Below are 22,273 nucleotides of genomic sequence, written 5' to 3' on the forward strand. Positions count from 1 at the left end.
GCTTTTGACTCGGAAGACCTCACAGCTTTATCACAGTATAAATATTAAAGATTTCCATTTATCCCAGCATCAATTAATTCCTGCAGCTGCTGTATCTCACCAATAACATTTCTGAAATACACACACACACACACACACACACACACACACCAACAATAAGTAGTAGTAGCAGTATGAGCATTTGTGTGAAACAGAACACAAAACCTGCACTGCAAAAAGAAAATCATGCGAGCAAATAGATGACAAGACTACAATATTTCTATTATGTTTCTTTTGGCAAAGAATTTAAAACAGGAAAAGGAAGGAAACAGAGTGAGAGGTAAACAAGGGACTAATGGGTAAAATTTCTGTCACAGGAACATATGGAAACAAGGAAGGAGCCCTAATAACAGAATCTACCATCTTTAGCATCCACTAACATCTCTGGACTTTTGCAGCATATGCAGACATTGCTCCATTTAGCCCAGAGGTTCCCAAACTTTAGTTGTCCTGTTTTTGGGGATTTCAGCTTCCCCAATGCCCTTGAGCAAAAATTATTCTAAACGAAAAGGAGATATGAGTTGTTTTTAGAAAAATACACGTATTTCTGATCTTCACATCAGGCATTTGCATTTCTGCCCAATACACTGAGATCAATGGTGCATTTAATATTTCAACTTTGGCATTTTAACACAGAGAATTCTGTGATGTACTTATGGTGTATGTTTCAAGCACAATGTTGTTATTTCATGTTTGTGGGATTTTGAGGCTTCATGTTGCGAATTTTTTTGTAACTGAGTAACATTAAATACCTATCTAATTCTGCTCTGAAACATTGTTTGCCTAATTAACAGTTCCGTTTAAAATAAAATAACATTTCCAATAAAATGGGTTCCTGGAATACTCCTACAGTCCAGGATGGAAGCCAATTCAGCAATATTTTATCGTCATCATATAACAGTTCATGAAAGCCAGCTTTTTGGACAGCTAAGAGATGGAAAACAACTAACACCCAATAGGACCGATATTCCTTTCCAGGATGTAATGTGGGGGCAGAAATAATATGGGTGTTCTATTAATTTCTGGAGTCTTGTTCCATTGCTTTGAAGATATAGTCACAGTTGGACTGTAACACTGTGGAAGGCAAAACAGATGTATGTTCTAGTCTAAATACGCAACACATAATAAAAGCAAGGTGGTAGCAGTGGTATTATTTTTATATAAACATGAGACTGGATAGCAGAAATCATGTTTGGGTGAAATTCTTATTAGAATCCTGAAACTGATCAAAGCCAAAGAGTATTTCAGTAGTGAGGACACCTATTTCCAGAAAGATGGAATTTTCATGATATACACAACTGTGCTATAAAGAAACCTACTCCTCTTACTGTCTTACTGAGCTTTCTTCTACCTGAACAGCCTAGATAGGTTGGGGAGGGGGGGAGGTTGCGGTTGCTGATAAACAATTTAACATTAGAAACCCTATGATGTATTAGAACTCACTCAAGAGACCTATCAGTAATTCTACATTCTGACTTACTTCAGAAGCTGGGAATTATTATTATTATTATTATTATTGACACAACGACGTTGTATGACACAGCAAACAAGATAGACATGCTGGATTTCGTTTCACAAAACCACAAGTCGAACACTTCCCAAGTGTCTAGGACTGTGTGATGTATTTTCGGATGATGCGTGCAGATCCCAGTAGGGTGGCCTTTTGCAGTTGGCAGATCATAATTTTGTCAATGTCTATTGTTTCCAAATGCCGGCTGAGATCTTTTGGCACGGCACCCAGTGTGTCCATCACCACCGGGACCACCTGCACTGGTTTCTGCCAGTCTTTGAAGTTCAATCTTGAGGTCCTGATAGCGGCTGAGTTTTTCCTGTTGTTTTTCGTCAATGCGACTGTCACCTGGGATGGCAACATCAATTATCCAAACCTTGTTCTTTTCCACAACTGTGATGTCTGGTGTGTTGTGTTCCAGAACTTTGTCAGTCTGGATTCGGAAGTCCCACATAATAATAATAATAATAATAATTATTATTATTATTATTGACACAACGATGTTGTATGACACAGCAAACAAGATAGACATGCTGGATTTCGTTTCACAAAACCACAAGTCGAACACTTCCCAAGTGTCTAGGACTGTGTGATGTATTTTCGGATGATGCGTGCAGATCCCAGCAGGGTGGCCTTTTGCAGTTGGCAGATCGTAATTTTGTCAATGTCTATTGTTTCCAAATGCCGGCTGAGATCTTTTGGCACGGCACCCAATGTGCCCATCACCACCGGGACCACCTGCACTGCTTTCTGCCAGAGTCTTTGAAGTTCAATCTTGAGGTCCTGATAGCGGCTGAGTTTTTCCTGTTGTTTTTCATCAATGCGACTGTCACCTGGGATGGCGACATCAATTATCCAAACCTTGTTCTTTTCCACAACTGTGATATCTGGTGTGTTGTGTTGTTGTTGTTGTTGTTGTTGTTGTTGTTGTTGTTGTTGTTATTATTATTATTATTATTATTATTATTATTATTATTATTATTATTATACCTCGCTTTATCATTCCTGGAGGAGACTCAAAGTGGCTTGACATAAAAGCATTAGAATACAATTTAAAATATACAAATATGCAAGCATTAAAACAGAATTAAATATAACCAATAGAGGGTGTTTGAAAAAGAACTCCCTAGTTGGAAGAGACCTCATTATATTAGTTTTAATGTAATTATACTTAAAACTAGGGAGTTCTTTTTCAAACACCCTGTATTTTAAAATCCACATTTAAAATACATTCAACGCTAAAAATCACAGCACTAGTTACAGTACCTGGTTACCTTTCAGCTTGTCTAGATTGAAGGTGAGCATGTGGTCCTTGGGATTCCTAAATGAAGCCGCTGAAGCTAAAGACTGCTCAAATATCAGGCAAAAGGAACGCTATAAGTGACATTGCTACCACCTTACTTTTATTATATCTTTAGACTAGAGCAAAATGAGTCTGCCTGGAAGACAGAGGCTGGAAAAATGCACTCTGGGCCACCCCTGGTCTAGGATGGATGTTTCTAGCATCTAATGAAGCTAATTCTTGGAGATGCAAGAGCTTTCCATAGGTGACAGATTAACACAGAATATTAATGTATCTATTATTAGGATATCGTATCTCTTTTTTCTGAACTGTTCCTCCACAGCCAACAGACAGAAGATCCTGCTTTTTCTAACCTTTTCTTCCACACTTCCTGCTGCACTATTTTCCCCTGCATATCATGTTTATAGAATATAATTCTACATACAATAAAAATGTAATAAAATCTAGCACAAATGGCTGCAAACTACAAAAGTAAAAAAAAGACATACAACTTGACTAGGTAAAAACACTACAACTAACAAAATAGGAAAAAGTAAAAAATTGATTACTTCCATCCATCTTTCTCTAGGCATATTTTTCTCTCAGAATTCTCTACTTACACGGTAAGTCAAATTTCATCTATACATTTAGTCATACTAATTAACAAAACCAACACCTATCAAATTGCCCTCTTCCTGATTCATAAAGTCAATCAGGAGGCTCCAGTTTTTCAAAAACATTGTTAATGGTTTTTCTTTAATCAAAATAAATAGTTTGCCCATTTCCGCAAAATCAATCACTTTCACTAATTAGTCATCTTTGGATTGTAAAAAAAACTAGTCTTCCATGTCTGGTTGTATAATATTATTGCAACTATTATCATAAACTGACATTTTCTTTCATGGTTCTTTCCTAACAAATTGTCCACCAAACCCAAAAGAAAAAGTCTAGATTTTAACTGAATATTAATCTTTACATTTTTAAACACACCTACGGTAGTTTACCTTGTGATAACTTGACTGCTTCAACAAAAGTCCTATCTTTTTCAGAAGATAAAACTCCATTCAACTCCACCAATAAACAATAACTATTATATATGTAACTTTTAATTATTTATCTTTAATTTTTGTGGAAAAAGCCACCTTAATACATTCAGAGCACATTCCCACACCACCAAAGTTTTAATGCTTGTAAATGAATGTGGACATCTACTTATTGACTATTTTAATAAGACAATACCAATTCTGGACCCAAAATAAGATTAAGACACAACGCTGCTCTATTTTTCTTCTTGAAAGCCACTGAAATAATTACTGCTTTGAAATTATTTCATCTCTGAGGTTTAAACATGTATACACCTATGCCTGCAAGGGCTTTTTCACACTTTCCTCTGGAATCACCATCACAATTTTGTCTCATGTAAATAAGGCCACATAGTCTGTTATTCCTAAAGGAGATGAAGTCTATTTTTGGATCCAGAGACATGGATATCAGCATTAACATTTCCACCAACACTCACTAACCCAATAGAAGTTAGCACCCGGCACAAAAAGGCAGACATCTGGTTTCTTTTTCAAAACATTCACATCAAAGTGCAAAGATGGTTACTAAAAGAAGAAACATCTCTTGCATCTTCTTATACTATAGAAGAGAAACTTCTCCATTTCATCCATAACAAACTCAAAGAAACCACGTGGGCTCCAGCATGTACTGAAATCATCTCTTCTCCATATATCATATTGTTTTTCAAACTAGGATAAACAGTCTGGCAAAAACATACTGAAGATGAATTTTCCAGCTACTGGGAAGAACATTTTCTAGACATCTAGGAAGCTCACTGGGAAGGTTGTCAAACAACTGCTGAAGTATAACTATTGCTAACATTCCTTTTAAGATTGAAGTATATCTCTAGTCTGTCTGTGGCTCGTGAAATGCCAGTTGCCACTGAATTCCCTCTTACTCTTAAAAAAATCCAGAAAAAGAGTCTCTGGACAATGAACAAGACAGTCACATTCTGTACTGTCCAGATCAAGCTTGAACCTCCGCCAACACTGTGACAAAGCATTTTTCAAAACTAGCCAGTGCAATGGGGTATAGATGGAGGGAAGATAGCAGGCAAAGAGCTCCAAAAGAACATCAACAGAATATCTCTCACTTATTTTAACAAAACAGTTCCCAGAAGTTCAAAACATCCAGTTGTTATGTTAGATTAAAAAACTACAGCAGAGTCTCACTTATCCAACATAAACGGGCCAGCAGAACATTGGATAAACAAAAATGTTAGATGATACAGAGGGATTAAGGAAAAGCCTATTAAACGTCAAATTACATTATGATTTTACAAATTAAAAACCAAAAACATCATGTTTTAACAACAAATCGACAGAAAAAGCAGTTCAATATATGGTAATATAATGTAGTAATTATTGTATTTATGAATTTAGGACCAAAACATTTCAATGTATTGAAAACACTGACTACAAAAACATTGACTACTAAAAAATGGACTACAAATAAAGATAGAATTGCTGCCTAGAGAAACAGCTGTGGATCCGGGCGGGAGGCAGTGCTCAACCTCAGCTCTTTCAGAATTACAATAAACCATAATTTACAAAGCACCTAATTTTCATTTGGTTGTTGTAGATCATCATGGATGAAATGGACAGCGTTGGATAATACAGAATGCTGGATAAGCGAAGGTTAGATAAGCGAGACTCTTGCTCTTCTTTTCAGATGTGTACACAACATTTTAAAATTATTTTGATTGTTATAACCATCATGGGTCTTTTTTTATGAGAAAAGAGTTAAAAATTATTAAGCAGCAACAACCAAACGAATAACTGTGGTTGAAATAAATGGCATCTTACAATGGCAAATGCTGATTTGCTCAGAACTACAACCTTTCATGTAAAACATTCCAGATGGATAACAAGGAATACGAGATAACCAGAGTCTTTGTAATACTGGAGTAAGAAATGTATAGCCCTGAGTATGTTTCATGGTCTCCAGACCCACAGATGATGCTTCTTATGACAAAAATAGAGCAGCTGCATTCCTCAAAGCCTGTCTACTTAAGCAGAAATCCACCTTTTAAACGGACTTTAGGACTGCCAGGTACGGTTTAAATTGAATAAAATAAATTAAAATATCCAGTTTACAACACCAAAAATAGATTTTCCAAGTTGAAGAGTATTTTTGGCAGCCTGTGTAGCCCCTGAAGGTTTCCTGGGATAGAAATCTGGCCCCAGACTGATCAAACTGCCCATCACTGTTGTAATACTAAACTGGAGCTTAAAACTATGGCTTGAGATAAGCCATTCAGACCCCACTGAATAATACACTGTCTAGCATAAACAATTTTTCAGTCATTACAGTGGTTCTTCATTTTTGATGCATATGCTTCCTTGCAAACATAAAAAAGAGAAGCTAGAAAAGCCCTTACTCAACCAGCCTATACCAGTTTACAGACAACACATTTCCCTCCTGGTGGCATGTCCACTGAGTAGTTTCACAGAATCATAGAATTATAGAGTTGAAAGGGACTATTACATTTTCAACACGTTTTTCAAGCCAAACTCTATTTTAAAATAAAAGAATTGGCAATTTTACAGAATTTTTTTCCATGTCAGGAGCGACTTGAAAAACTGCAAGTTGCTTCTGGTGTGAGAGAATTGGCTGTTTGCAAGGACATTGCCCAGGGGATGGCCGGATGTTTTTACCATCCTTGTGGGAGGCTTCTCTCATGTCCCCGCATGGAGCTGGAGCTGATAGAGGGAGCTCATCCGCGCTCTCGCCAGATTGGATTCGAATTATTCAGGTCAGTAACCCAACCTTCAAGTCATCAGCCCTGCCAGCATTGACTGCATCACCGGGGGCTCCATTTCACAGAATAAAAATGAAGCATAATTCAAAATATTGCCTTTTTAATACAAAAATTAAACATAATTCAGAATATTGCCTTTTCAATACAAAAACATACAAAAAAATCATAAAAACGAGCTTCAATTGTGAAAGACAATGAAATGCAGGCAAAACATCTGAATAGTATTCTACAGGAACATGGCCATACAGTCCGAAAAACTCACAGCAACCCAGTGATTCCAGCCATGACAATGCAATGAAATTACTTCTGGATTATCATCACTATGTTCTTGTAGCTATAGCTGCCTGATTGTGCAGAAATGTAACAGACCTATATGTAGCTCTATAATAACACATGCTATGTTTTCTATGGAAGCAGTAGCACAAGAAGCAAAATATGGTAGTTTTGTTGGTGGTTTAAAATTAACATACTGTACTTCCAAAGCTTTCATATATTGCACTAGTCTTTCACCCTAAATGTTCAGATAGACATGTTACTTAAAAACTAAAAACGGCTTCTGAGAAACAGCTACAACTAAAAGGGTATAATTTAGTGATTGAGCTAACTGAAAACCCCAGGCTCCATTTCTGGCATCTCTATTGAAAGGAAAAGGTAGCAGGTGTTGTGAAAGACCTCTGCCAAAGACTACAGAGCAGACAATACTGGGCTAGATGGACAAACACCAGCCAGCTTCCTTTTTTTCCTATTAGGTCTTGATGTGGAAGAGAACACAGGCTGAACTCTTAAACATCACAAAGAGAAAATTGGCTTTGGAAATTAATTTGCTATTTTTGATGGTGCCAACAATTTCTCACACAAGGAAGGAACTGATCACTTTCCTACTGGTGACAGTGTATCTGGAAAAGCCCAACAATGAAAATCATCCAATAAGCACTGTGCGGAGATTGAGTTTCTAAAGAAATGGTTTTAGTTAAGTTTTATTTCGTGTTATTGTTCTTAGTGTATACATTTTGATATGTTTTATTTATATGTATTTACATGTAATGGCATCAAATGGTTGCCATATGTTGCTGTAGGGTTTTTTTTGGTTTTTTTTTTACTATATATTGATACATACATTAAATTAAACTTTTTCCATACAAGTCTTATTTCGACATACATTATTCCAAAAGTCACTGCAATGTTGCAATGACATCATTTGGAATTGCTGTTCCAGGAAGGAGGGGGGAAATGGGGGAAGGGTAGGAATAATGGGAGATACACATCTAAGGAATGTATAAAGCATCATATAAGGTAAAGTATGTTGCTGTATGTTAGCTGCTCTGAGTCCCTCAACAAAGGGGAGAAGACGGGATATAAAACAAAGTAAATAAATAAATGTGATGCAATAAATTGTCTGAAATGCAGACACAACTGATTAATCTCCAACAACAGCCTGATCTAGATAAATGTACTTTACTCCAGATAACAGGAGAGTTTGCTGAATTACTATGATGTTCTCACATATCTCTATGGAAGGTTTATTTGTGGCCTTGATTTGCATTCTACATGTTGTCTATTTATTAATGAAAATATTTAGAGTCTTGTATAAGAAAAAGTTTATCCTAACATTCTTCTTTGTACCAGGTATTGTTGGGGCTTGATGTCTATCAGTGAAAATCTTAACATTAAAAAAGATGAGAATCCTCATGAGAACCACAACAAAGAACATCATGAACTTTCAACTCATCCTACAGTATGGCTAGCTGAAAATGTATTTGTTAACTTCTGAGAAGAGATAAAGGATATGATACCCAGAAAACATAAGCGAGATATATACATCTGTTTGCTGTTTTTGCCACTGTTACTGTGACATCACCTACTGCTGAAGGAAAAGGAGTGGCTAAAACCTTGGGCACACAAACCAGGGCATATGCAGATGCATGTACAAACATGTAATAGACACACACGTGCGCACACACACAGCTCTGCTGTGTCTCTTGCTCCGGAACAGGAAAGTTAGGCGAAGGAGGGAAAGGCTTCCTTATCCAGCCTTTCCACTGGAAAGACCTGGATACAAAGAAATACTGGGCAATGTTGCCCAGAGACACAGATGGGATAGGACAGTGTGATATGGGGACACGGGAACATTGGAAGCTGCCTTATACTGAGTCAGCGTGTGTTCATTCAAGACAATTTATGGTGACCTCATTAATTTTCTTAAACAAGAATACTCAGAAGTGCTTTTGTCAGTTCCTCCCTCTGAAATATAGACTATAGTACCTGGTATTCATTGGTGGTTTCTCTTTCAAGTACTAACCACAGCCGACCTTGTTTAGTTTCCAAGATCACAAAGGATCTAGTTCTTGTGTATTGGTTAACTCAGCTAAGTTCTATGAGCTCTGGGTGGCAATGGGTCTTCTAAGGTTTCAGTCAAGATTTTTTCCTAGTCCTGCGTCAATAAATGAAGTTGTAGAATTTTCCTCGATGGCGTCCCATCTTGAGTACTAACCAGGTCTAATCTTGATTAGCTTTTCAAATCAGGCACAGTAGATATGTTCAAGATGGCATGGCTGAGAAATCCAAACTTGGCTACTGGCCCCATCTGCTTCAGAAATCAAACACTGGCTAAAAATGCACTATTAAGAACCAAAGCATCATTTGAAATAAAGGGTCCCCTAGCTATACACACTTAAGGAATCCTGAATGAAGTTGAGCAATTTGCAAATGCTACTTTTGCCAATCTGATATTCTGATTGCATTACTTTTATAAACCATCACTGAGATAGAAATGTATAATTAAAAATGTTATTTTTCTTAAAGATTTTGCCTCCAAAAATGTTAATTGCTCCCTCATGTTAAGTAATGATGTAGAATCAAATTACAACTTGTGGAACAGCCAAGAATCTTAAAGTGGGTTCACAGATTTCCTGGAAAGGCAGTTGCACTAAATATGGCCACATTCTTCACATGTAGATCTCTTCTTTCACTTCAGTTTGGATGGCAGTGGTAGCACTTGGTCATCCCCATTAAACTGGCAGCTCATGAGCACCTCTCTTTTCTTGCTTCTTCCAGAGCTCCCAATACCCTGCGAAAACTCAAACAGCATGTTTAAACTGCTGCTTGGAGCAGTATGTGTCTTCTAAAACCCCTTAAGTCTACCTTTAAAACTAACTGAAGACATGGGTTTAGCTGAAAATTGGCTAACAAAGCTAAGATGTATAAACTTAAATTTCACTTCCAGCAATTTCTAGAGTGGAATTATGGCTGAAATTCAGGAAGTACAGCTCACCATGGCTATGAAAAAATTGTCCACATCCCACTGCATTTGGTGCCTACTGCTGCAAAATCATAACTATAGACATTCAGAAACATCACCAGCATCTTTAATTCTCTTTCCTCCCTCCAAAAGATCACACAATCTACACACCTTATTTTCAATTTACTGTAGTGGATAAATAAATAAAAGGCAAATATATTTCTGACAGATTCAAAATAACAAAAAAAATCACAACTGTGTTTTTGCAGACAAAGTTATGACTATCCAGATTTAACCACATCACAAGTTTATCACACTAGATATAATTACAGATAAGGTATTCCAAAGAATTGTTTTAATTCATAGAGGTGTTTCCTTGTTTCAGATTTAATGTAAAATACAGTTCAACCGCTTAACACCAAGGCGTGTTATTTACCTTGTTTAGAAACCTTTGTAGATAATATATGAATGCTTTCACATCTGTATGTACAATTTATTTATTTAAGATATGTGCCAGAAAGATCAACCTTACGCTTCTCAGGAAGTCATCAAATGAAGTGAAAATGAGACAAAAGGGCTCCACTTCCATTCAAGGCATATAGTATGCCTATGGAATGCTCTATAGTGAACTCCAGGCAGTTTCCATTGGTGGTACAGGCTGAGCATTCCTTATCCAAAAGCCTGGGACCATTTTGTGTTTTCTGTTTTGGAATACTTGCATATACGGTATATAACAAGATGGGACTCACCTCATACACCTCATACACATAACCTGAATGTAATTTAATACACAGTATTTTTGTAATTTTGTGCATGAAACAAAGTTTGTGTACAATGAACCATTAGAAAGTAAAGGTGTCACTATCTAAGTCACCCATGTAGGTAATTTTGAAATATTTAAGGTTTCAGAAATCTGTATAAGGAATACTCAACCTATGCATCCCAAAAATAGGACATCCTGGGGTTGTGCTGGATCAGCCTTAGACCATCCAAGGCCTTTTGTTTCTTTAAGAGGCTCATAATTTAGGTCAAGCTGTAAGCATTATAGTTAAAAGGAGAACTCAAACAACAAATACCCTCTACCATGCCATGCAAACATACCTTTATACACCTGTCATTTTGTCTAAAATAAACTGGTAGAAGTTAAATAATGGTGGATCTTTCACCACTTCATACTACCCCACCATGAGTTGCTGTATAAGACATATGTATTTCTCTGACAGTTTTTAAGTAATGTACTGTTCTTCTTCTTCTTCATTCACACAGTCGTTTCCGACTCTTCGTGACCTCATGGACCAGTCCATGCCAGAGCTTCCTGTCGGCCGTCACCGCCCCCCCGTTCCTTCAAGGTCAAGCCAGTCACTTCAAGGATACCATCCATCCATCTCGCCCTTGGTCAGCCTCTCTTCCTTTTTCCTTCCATTTCCCCCAACATCATGATCTTTTCCAAGCTTTCCTGTCTTCTTATGATGTGGCCTTCTAAAAGGCCAGTTGTCTTGAAACAAAGAAAAATATCCAACTATAACCTTGATATATTTGTTTATAGTTAAGTCAATAGGAAGGGAGCCCCTGATGGCGCAGCGTGTTAAAGCTCTGAGCAGGTGAACTTGCAGACCGAAAGGTCGCAGGTCCGAATCTGAAGATCAGAGTGAGCACCCACTGTTAGCCCCAGCTTCTGCCAACTTAGCCGTTCGAAAACACTCAAATGTGAGTAGATCAATAGGTACCACTCCAACGGGAAGGTAACGGCGCTCCATGCAGTTATGCCGGCCACATGACCTTGAAGGTGTTTACGGACAACGCCGGCTCTTCGGCTTAGAAATGGAGGTGAGCACCACCTCCACAGTCAGACACGACTAGACTTAATGTCAGGGAAAAACCTTTACCTACCTTAAGTCAATAGGAAGACTAAGGCAAATGTAGCTAAGTCCTTCTTCTGGGTGCCTCTACCATTTTTCAGCATGACTAGATGTTTGTATCATTTATACCTCTAACATTCAGTCATACAAATTAACTTAGAAAATCAGAAAATGTAATAAGGTAGCACTAAACCAGGAGCTTACACAGGGTAGAGTGCCGATCATATTGACAAAGGGCAGAGTTGTTTATAGTGGAGAGAAATTGCTTTGTGTTCAAGTAGACAGTAATGAATACAGCAATTGTTTGTGGTGCTCTGTTCTCAAAACCATAAAATGGGAACAATTCATTTATTAGATGCAATAAGCTTCCATTTTGGAAAATCTTCTAGGGAAAAAAAAGTGTCTCAAGATACCCAAGCAGGATATTTAAAAGTTTTACACACAAAGTATGTGACTTTGAGCGATAATCAGACCTGAATGCTGAAGCCTTGACTATTCAATCACCTACCTACTTTATTCTCTCATTTCCAAAAGCTATTTCTTATATTTAACATAATAACATATGCTTATTTCTGCCGAAAGAAACATGAACTGGCTTCTGGAAAATGAGCTACTTTGACTCTGTAAACAATAGACAAGGGCAAATAAGAAGCTCCGGACAAAAACACCTAAATAATGATTACTAAACAAACTGTTTTCATTCTCTGGCTTATCTCCTCTGAGACTTGTCTTGTCAGTAAACAAGAGCTTAACAGCAACAAATACAATCGCAGGTCAGAAGGTGCCCAAATTTCCTTTAAGGAGATGTGCATGAAATATATCCTTTCTCAAGTCATGTAGCTATCTGTGGCTGGTATAATTTCAATGTAACATAGTTTCGAGGAATTTTGATCAAATTTCAGCATCCTTTAGACAACTTAGCATATCAAGCTAAACTTGAATTGTTCTTATCTTACCCCTGCAGCTTTTAATTTTTCTCTCTGGGAAAGCAAGGACCACACAGTAATACTACTTTTATCTAGAACTTTATAGATAATGTGAAATTTAGCTTATTTTGCCTACATCACAACCGAAAAAGGTCATTGCACTAGAGGTAGTTCTTGCCTCATTTCTAAAATCACTTTACACAAGATGAAAGAGATTTGGTTAAAATGTTATCAGACAATGATAAAGTAAGGCTAGCCATGGCACTTTCTACAAAACATTTTACTGAAAGTAAAACTTGTAATACGTAAACAGCAATAAAATAGCAATAGAATGAAAATATTGTATAGGTTTCACAGCTAAATACTCAATATGCCCCCAAAGCTTCTTATTTTCAACCTAGTATGTGATGTATAAGCTATGTGATAAAAGAAATCACATTTTGCTCCTAGAACAAACAGGAACAGAATACAACTCCCAGGATAAGAAAACTTCAGAGTTTGTATCACACATGCCATCTTCTACCACTCAAGGAGCAGTTCAGTCCATATTAGACTATATTAGCAATTGTAAAATAGAAATGCTTTTAAGACTTCAGCAAAGCATCACAAATTGAGAAATATGTTTCTGACATCTTTAAGCATCAGAGTGTTGGGTCTTCATTTTCTGGCTGTAAAGCAGAATGATGTGAACACTCAAAGAAAAACAGAAACACCAGCCTTCTCTAAAGAAAAATGAGAATGTTTGGATTCTCATTCAATTTTTTAAAAAATATCCCAGAACAGAAAGCTACAAAATACAACCTGAGGAAAAACTGCATCTCTGTGATGACCTGCCTGCCAGAAAAGGTTCAATGTAAAATAAAATAAATATCTCCTTTTAATACACACACATACACACAAAGGGCGGGGGAGGTGAGAGGGAGGATTTTGCTGCAGTGACTAACTTAACCAGGCAGGGAAACTTCTTGTTTGAAAAACCAGCAAAATCTCGCACTCTTCAATCCAACCATCAATAACAGAAAAACCAAGAACAAGTTACCTGCCGCAGCCCCAAAAGGAAAGGCATTCTGCATTCTCATAATCCACGTTAAGGATTTCAAGAAAGGAATTTCTCAAATCCCACAATAATCATTTCCTCATCTGATAGTGACGGGCTGCATCCGCAATCCTATTTAAACCCGGGCTTCCTTGGCTGGGAATGTTAAGTAAACAGGGTCCCAGGCCACAGCGGCATGCACTCCCTCCGTCTCTGTCTCTCTCTTTCTCCTCCCCGTGACCAATCTCAGGAGCAACAGAGCTGCCGGAGGAGCACTTGCCAAGGGGGAAGTGACATCAGTAGAAGCACCGCAAGGGGGAAAAAAAGCTTCAGACAGCTGCTGATTAACAACTCAACAAGGCCTGCTCCGCTGGAGAAAATGCACTGGAGTTAACAAACAGAAACCACTTGAAACGCGAAGGCAAAAATCAACACAAAAGCACTGTGGTCATTCAACGACTACTCCAAAAAACAGTTAATATTTCAGTTTAATTAATCAGCTTTAACGAACTCTGCATACTATAGATCACACTTCCAAAAGCATTCAGCAAGGCAATAAAAGCAAATGGCAATGAAAGGGGAATCTACACCATACAGAGTCATTCCTGATCATTAACAGACACAATTCAGGTGTTATTACAAATGTTCATATTATTTAAAAAGTCAGTTCAAGCCACACCTCCTCTAACTTGCATTGATTATGTTCTTTTGTCACGATAGTTTACGTACATGTGCCAAGGTATCATGTAAATATGAGTGTACAATGCATCCTGGCTCCAAAACACCTGGCAGAATTTCCAAATATGCAATATGCTGTTGTCAAGTGCTACAGAAGCGCACAAATGGGCTACAACAGGTATAAAACACACTAAACATTACATTGCTTTTTAAAATGGAATAAAATCCACTATGAAGCCCACCAGCTATCTGATTTGGAAGCCCAGTTAATATCCGGTATGAGAGCAAGATTTAAGTTACAAAATTTACTGGTGCAGGTACACAAAACTATACTAGCCATTTGTACCACTGCCAACTTTTATTGTTTGTCAGAGTGCTGAATGCTACAAAAGCAACACAAGTCAAAACCTTCTGGCAAACACAACCAAAGTGTGGACCCAGGCAGATGCTTTACTGGTTTAACCCAGCTAGTCCAAAGGAATTAAGGGGAAATGTTTCAAGAGACCACATTTTCTGAGTATGAACAAGATAGGTTCTGTACGTTTGTTCTTATTGAATTTGTATTTAAGTTGGAACAGGTACTTTTTTTGTGTACCTCCAGCTATATATATGTGTGTTGGATATCATAGGGAAGAGCTAACACCCCTGTGATGCTTGTTTTGTTGTCTGTGCTCCTGTTCAGAAGATTTCATCTGACTTTCTGTCTCTATAAATATATATTGAAAAATTTGGCTTGTGGAAAAAAGGATTGGTGAAAAAGCTTCAGTGGAAACACATTTTCCTCATGAAAACTCTTCCAGGAGTGAATTTCCCTTCTTAGAGGCAAATTTCTCTCATTTCCTATTGTCTTACCCCTGTTCTTAACTATGAGTCAGATGTAAATTAGGTATTTGTGACTCAGGGACTACTTATATTGTGTTTTCTTTATGTGTGTGTCTGCCTTCAAGTCACCTGTCGGTTTATGGTGACCGCACAAATTTCATATAGTTCTATAGGCAAGGATTACTCAGAAATGGTTTTGTCAGTTCGTTCTGTCTAGCACCTTCTACTTCTCCTGGGACCAGTGCCCATGGTTTCACCTATCTGCATCTGACAATGCCCTCTCTAGGAATTTTCTAGGTCTGCTGGGGAACAATTACTGGTCTATAAAAGTGATCAGAGCCTCATCAGCTGATGTGAACATGAGATGGTCAAGAGGCAAATCAAGAAGGAGGTTTAAAGATAAAAGCATGAGGAATACAGCCAAGGTGAGAACCAGTACAAATCTTTCAAAAGTGGTATATGTTCACATCAGTTTGTACCTGTTAACAAGCAGGCAGTGCTAGTGCCTCCAATCAGGTTTTCAAAGGAAGTCCAATACACATCAAGTACAGTCAAGTGTTCTGTAGATCACCATAATATGAATGTAATTATGTCTCTTTAACAAGAATATTTCTGAAAAAAACCTCAGCAGAACATCTCCATGTTTTTCTAAACCAAATGTGGCTATTAACGTGAGCAGCCAAGTATGAGTGATAAAAAGCTATTTCAATATTAAATATGAATATGACAGCTAGAATCTGAGCAGCTGTACTTGGTGGGTCCTAAGTGCAATTTTGTTTCTTTCTCATTTAAATTACATAATACCATTTATATTTGAAATGTAACATTGTTTCTGAATATATTTGCTGGGAGTTTTGTGGAGTGGTGTTATTAGAAGCTCCAAGGCTGAAGCTTAACTGGAAGTCAGGACTGGACATTTTGTTTTTGGGCTGATGTCAGTGCATCACCTAATGTCCAGCTCAATCTATGCAGAGATGTGGTGGGTTTTTTTTGGACTTCAGTTCCCAGAATCTTTCAACCAGCTGTTCCTAGCTGTATTGATTGGTGGATTCTGAGAGTTATATTACAAAAATAACACTAACGAAATTTGAAAAAAAAATCTGTTCCTGGTTTGAAAGTTTTATTCCTTTTTAATTGTGTGGTACTTACTTTGAAAGTACAGTAGAGTCTCACTTATCCAACATAAACGGGCCGGCAGAACGTTGGATAAGCGAATATGTTGGATAATATGGAGGGATTAAGGAAAAGCCTATTAAACATCAAATTAGGTTATGATTTTACAAATTAAGTACTAAAACATCATGTTTAACAACAAATTTGACAGAAAAAGTAGTTCAATAAGCAGTAACGCTACATAGTAATTATTTACAAATTTAGTACCAAACATCGCAATGTATTGAAAACATTGACTACAAAAACATTGAAGGCAGACTGCGTTGGATAATCCAGAACGCTGAATAAGCAAATGTTGGATAAGTGAGACTCTACTGTAGTTGTTATACTCTATAAACTTTGTTTTTGTGGCTGTTGCAAACTATTTTTTTTTATTTCGTGTCAAAAACATTGGTACAGCAAATACATTTCAAATAATGGAAATAAAATAGAAAAGAAAAGAAATCACAAGCAACTAAATATTTTTTGGACCAAAAGCGGGCAACAGCAACCGCATTGTCTGTAGCTTTAAACAACTCCTCCTCCGTACATGAGGCAGGGCATTGTGGGCAAGCATACATATGCTGAGTTGTTTGTTCAGCTCCACAGTCACACAAGGTGGAGGATTCCTCCAGGTAGTGCCACCTTTCCAAGTTGTCTTTTGATCTGCCCACTCCACTTCTGAGTCTGTTCAGGGACTTCCAAGTTGCCCATTCCTGGTTTGCCCCTGGAGGAAGACCCTCTTGGGGGGCCATCCAGTTAGAATTGCCAGGTTTAGCTGCCCAGAGAGACACCCTTGCTGTTGCTGGAGGAACTATGTTGAATTGGCTGAGAATTCATTGAAAAACTATAGCAAAATACGCTATAGGATGTCCCGCAAAAACAAAGTTTTTGCAGTTTTAAATATTTTTTTATGATATAACCAATTAAAAATGACATTTATAACCCAGGAACAAAAATTGTGTTACATAGTGTAATCCTTCCAAGCCCAAATATAAATCTCTGAAAGTTTGATTAAGAGTTTACTTCATGGATCTAATTTTAGTGACACCCATTTTGTTCAAAGTTATATAAAATTATTAGCTAGCTTTTTAATAAATTAAGATTTACCTAACTTCCTCGGGTGGGTTTTTAAAGCTTTATACATACACGGTAGAGTGGTTCGGTGATCTCTAAATAATGTTCATGGGTTCAAGAAACAGACCATGCCAGACTCTTACAAAGGAACTAATGTAAAAAAATAGCCATATTTTATCTGTAAAAACAAGGAGCCTCCCGTGGCACAGTGTTTGAATCCAACCCAGGGAGAGCGCGGATGAGCTCCCTCTATCAGCTCCATGTGGGGACATGAGAGAAGTTTCCCACAAGGATGGTAAAAACATCAAAACATTAGGATGTCCCCTGGGCAATGTCCTTGCAGTCGGCCAATTCTCTCACACCAGAAGCGACTTGCAGTTTCTCAAGTTGCTCCTGACATGAAAAAAATTCTGTAAAAACACAAATTATCCCAGGATTATGTTTTGCTGCCAGATTATCAAAGTATATCAGACAGAGATGAATAGAACATGAAATAAAATTCCACTAAGTGGAGCCTTTGAGATCCGGCTCACGAGGCTGGCTTTTTCAAGGATTTCCTATTTGGAACACCATCCCATTCTAGCAAGCTTCTGGAGCCATTATGCACAGTCAATTCTTACTGAGTCATTTGTGCCCCTGATTAAGCTTGGTTCATTTTTAAAACTGAGTGTTACAAGATAACACTCAGGGCTTGGGGTTATGTCATGTTTTCTCCTGCTTGAGGAACTCTTAATTGATGAACTTTATAAAGGGCCTAGTCCTGTGCCAAAGCTGTGCCAAAGGATCTAGAGATTACTAGAGGGGACATATTAATCAAATCCACAAGTAATCAAATCTGCAAAAGTTGAAACTGCAAATGTGGAGGACTGACTGTAATTAGTGTTTTGACTAACCATATGATATTGCCATCTAGCCCTTATTAAACAATTCTCTAACCTTGGGGAAGTGATATCAAATACATTAAGATACATTCTGTCTCACATTTCACTAAGCAAAAGTAATCAGAAAACAAAATGAGTTAGTCTGGCAGGCTATTGTAATACAGTAGAGTCTCACTTATCCAACGTTCTGGATTATCCAACGCATTTTTGTAGGCAATGTTTTCAATACATCATGATATTTTGGTGCTAAATTCCTAAATACAGTAATTACTACCTAGCATTACCGCGTATTGAACTACTTTTTCTGCCAAATTTGTTGTTCAACATGATGTTTTGGTGCTTAATTTGTAAAATCATAACCTAATTTCATGTGTAATAGGCTTTTCTTTAATCCCTCCTTATTATCCAACATATTCGCTTATCCAACTTTCTGCCAGTCCGTTTATGTTGGATAAGTGAGACTCTACTGTACTTGAATACAATCAGTTTTTTGTTCAGCAAGCATAGAAGGAGGAAAACAAACAAACTTGTAAACAATAATGTGGAAGTTTTTTAAAAAACAGTAACCAGCAGATTCACTCACACTTCCCAAAAACCAGGGTCAGTTTTCTCTCTCTCTCAGACTGACTCCTTCCTGCCTCCCTTAAATCTTAAAGCCCTGTCTCCTCAAATCTAAGCCTGTCTGTCCTTTGACAGCGCTTGCAAGCCTATTTATGTAGACTACAACTCCCAGACTCCCCCAACTAGCTGGGAGATTCTGCAGTTGAAAACCACAAAAAAACAAACAAATAAACAAAAAAAAAAACATTTTCCAGGAAATGAAATCCAACTTTTGGAAGTCCGGAAGGAATGTGCTGCTTATTCAAAAGATGGCTTTTTCTGCTGAATCTTAGTGCTTGTCTCAAGTTTCATACCAGTGAAAAATTGTTTCTCAAATACTGTTTGCCTTCTTGTAAGCAACAGAGCACATCAAGTTCCAAAGGGACAAGAGATATGAAAAAAGTAATCTAAATTTAACTCTGCTATACCTCTGCTTTAAAAGTTCAGTAATCTTTTTTGTGCTTCTCTTAAATCAGCAGCTGTTCTCTCCTGTCACATGTCAGGCTAAAAGGCCTACCACTCCCATGGCTGGACTCTGTGAATACATATTTATCATAGGCTGTAAAGTTTTCCCCTTCTCTTTCAATTTTAAAGAGATTTCAGGCCAGCTTTTTTTTAAAAAAGGGGGAATTGAAGAAGTTACAAACCTGGTGTGAAACCGGTGCATGACGTCATGACACTACTTGCACTTAGTAAGCAATTTCTTTTTTCTAGAGATCACAAATATTTGAAGTACATTGCCCAGGCTGTAAATCCACTTTAAGGAAAGGACAGGAAACCTAGATGCAAAGCAAAACTTATGCACCTTTGTTAAATATAAGATACACCTTACAAAGTAGATACAAGCTTTTTGTTCAGGGAAAAGAAAAGGTACAACTTACATTCCTTCCTCTAGATCAGGGGTCCCCAAACTAAGGCCCGGGGGCCGGATGCGGCCCTCCAAGGTCATTTACCTGGCCCCCACCCTCAGTTTTATAATATAATATTTTTATATCAGTTTTAATAATATAATATATTGTAGATACATATAATATTGATAATAATCTTATGTTATACAATATAATACTAATAGTAATACCATATAATAATATTAATTATATGTTATATATTACATATAATATTACAGTATAGTGGTATAGTTCAATATAGTAATATATAATGCTAATATTGTGTTATGCTAATAATGTAATATATTGTATGTACATACAGCTGCTCTGAGTCCCCTTCAGGGTGAGAAAGGTGGGATATAAATGTAGTAAATAAATGCAGTAAATAAATAATTAATTTTAGACTTAGGCTCGGCCAAAGTCTGACATGACTTGAAGGCACACAACAACAACAACAACAACAACAACAACAACAACAATCCTAATTAACTTGACTATCTCATTGGCCAGTAGCAGGCCCACACTTTCCATTGAAATCCTAATAGGTTGATGTTGGTTAAAATTGTTTTCATTTTTAAATATTGTATTCTTTCGTTGTTGTTTTTGTTGCACTACAAATAAGACATGTGCAGTATGCATAGGAATTTGTATTTTTTTTTTCAAATGATAATTCGGCCCCTCAACAGTCTGAAGGATTGTGGACCGGCCCTCGGCTTAAAAAGTTTGGGGACCCCTGCTCTAGATATTTATTCCAGCATTTATTCAAAGGCACAAAAACACTGCCCCCCCTTTACACCTGTTCACTATTAGAACCATAGTTATTTGCAAGGAGTAGGCCTCATGTACACTGACCATAAAATGCAATTATACACACACACACACACACACACACACTTATTACTGTCCATGGACCCACATCTGTTAAGTGAATAACATACAGGAGTTTGCAGAACATTCAAGACTGGGGAAATGTGCTAAACAGACACATACTACACAAAGTCAGTGCAGATGGGGCCCCAGGATTCTTTTGTTTTCTAACTTGAACACATTCATTTCTGTAACCCGGTGGTTCTCAAACTGTGCTCCTCCAGATGTTTTGGATATCAGCTCCCACAATTCCTAACAGCTGGTAAGGTGGCTGGGATTTCTAAAACTTGAAGTCCAAAACACCTGGAGGAGCACAGTTTGAGAAACTGCTTGTAACCAATTCATTTTATCCACTCTGATCCCAAACAATCCTATACATGTAAAGCACCTTTTTATAAATTCTGTTGTAAGTTGGAGCACAAGAGGCAGAAATCTTATTAATATATGAAGAGTTGGCAATAATGGTTAAATCGCTCTATAGACAACTTGCACTACAAATGTCTTATCCTATACAGGCAGTCCCCGAGTTATAAACATCCAACTTACGAATGACTCACAGTTAAGAATGGGGGTGAGACAACAAGAAGTGAGATAAATCTACCCTTTGGAAGGCAAATCCACTCCTGGAAGAGTTATCATGGGGAAAAGGTGTCTCCACTGAAGCATTATCACCAATCCTTGCTTTAAGAACAAGCTGAATTTTTCAAAATCCAATAATCACAGGGACAGAAAGTGAGGCAAAATCTTCTGAATAGAGGCACAAACAGCAAAACAAACACTACAGGGATGTTAACCCTTCCCTATGCTATCCAAAGCTAAAAATAAATATATTTAACTGGAGTTACACTTAAAATGTACCTGTTCCAACTTACATATAAATTCAACTTAAAAACAAACCTACACAATCTATTTGTCCGTAACTTGGGAACTGCCACCTGCAGCACTGGTATCAGCAGTTTCAGTTAGCCACATCCAAGGAAAGTGCTGCATTCCATCTCCTGGGCCACATGCCAGGGTACAAACAAAGTAGAATAGTTGTCCCTCCCTTCCTTCCCATCAAAGTCATCTGCTGTGGAAAAGACAGTGTTCTCAGAAATGATAATATGTAAGAGGATTTTGAAAATTAGGCCAAGAGAAGCTAACCACAGTCTAGTCAATAGTAAACTTGCAACTGGTCTTGAAATATCATGATGCAGCATTAAGGTCAAAATTGGTCTCTAATAATAATAATAATAATAATAATTCTTACCCGCCTCTCCTCATGGCCCGAGGCAGGTTATACATCATAGTTAAAACACATAATCATTATAAACGTTCTATAAAATACAAATACATATTAAAATTTATTTCTATTAAATATAAATATTAAAAAGTACTTCTATAAAATACATATTAAAATACACAGAACAAAGATTAAAACACAGGACGCGAGTTTAAAATTCATGATTAAAACTGACTGGGTAGGCCTGCTGGAAAACATAGGTCTTCAGATGTGTTTTAAATTCTGACAGCTCATTTAGCTGTCAGAGCACTTCCTGAAGGCCATTCCACAGTCTTGGGACAGGAGATGAAAAGGTTATTTGGGTGACAGTTGCC

The 22,273-nt window shown here is 37.4% G+C and overlaps 1 protein-coding gene across 2 annotated transcripts in view; it reads right to left on the reverse strand.

The window, feature by feature from the left end:
* wbp1l (WW domain binding protein 1 like) overlaps positions 1-22,273 on the reverse strand; it is a 60,331-nt gene that overhangs the window by 19,116 nt on the left and 18,942 nt on the right. The window contains exon 1 of one of the 2 annotated variants that reach the window (XM_008106563.3): positions 13,717-13,979. The exons of the other annotated variant lie outside the window; for it this stretch is intronic. Coding sequence (XP_008104770.1) covers positions 13,717-13,743 — 27 coding nt within the window. The 5' untranslated portion in view covers positions 13,744-13,979. Of the gene's footprint in view, positions 1-13,716; positions 13,980-22,273 lie in introns of those variants that run through there. 2 annotated transcript variants of the gene reach the window in all.

Source organism: Anolis carolinensis, chromosome 3 (genome assembly GCF_035594765.1).
Source record: "Anolis carolinensis isolate JA03-04 chromosome 3, rAnoCar3.1.pri, whole genome shotgun sequence".
Taxonomy (NCBI): Eukaryota; Metazoa; Chordata; class Lepidosauria; order Squamata; family Dactyloidae; genus Anolis; species Anolis carolinensis.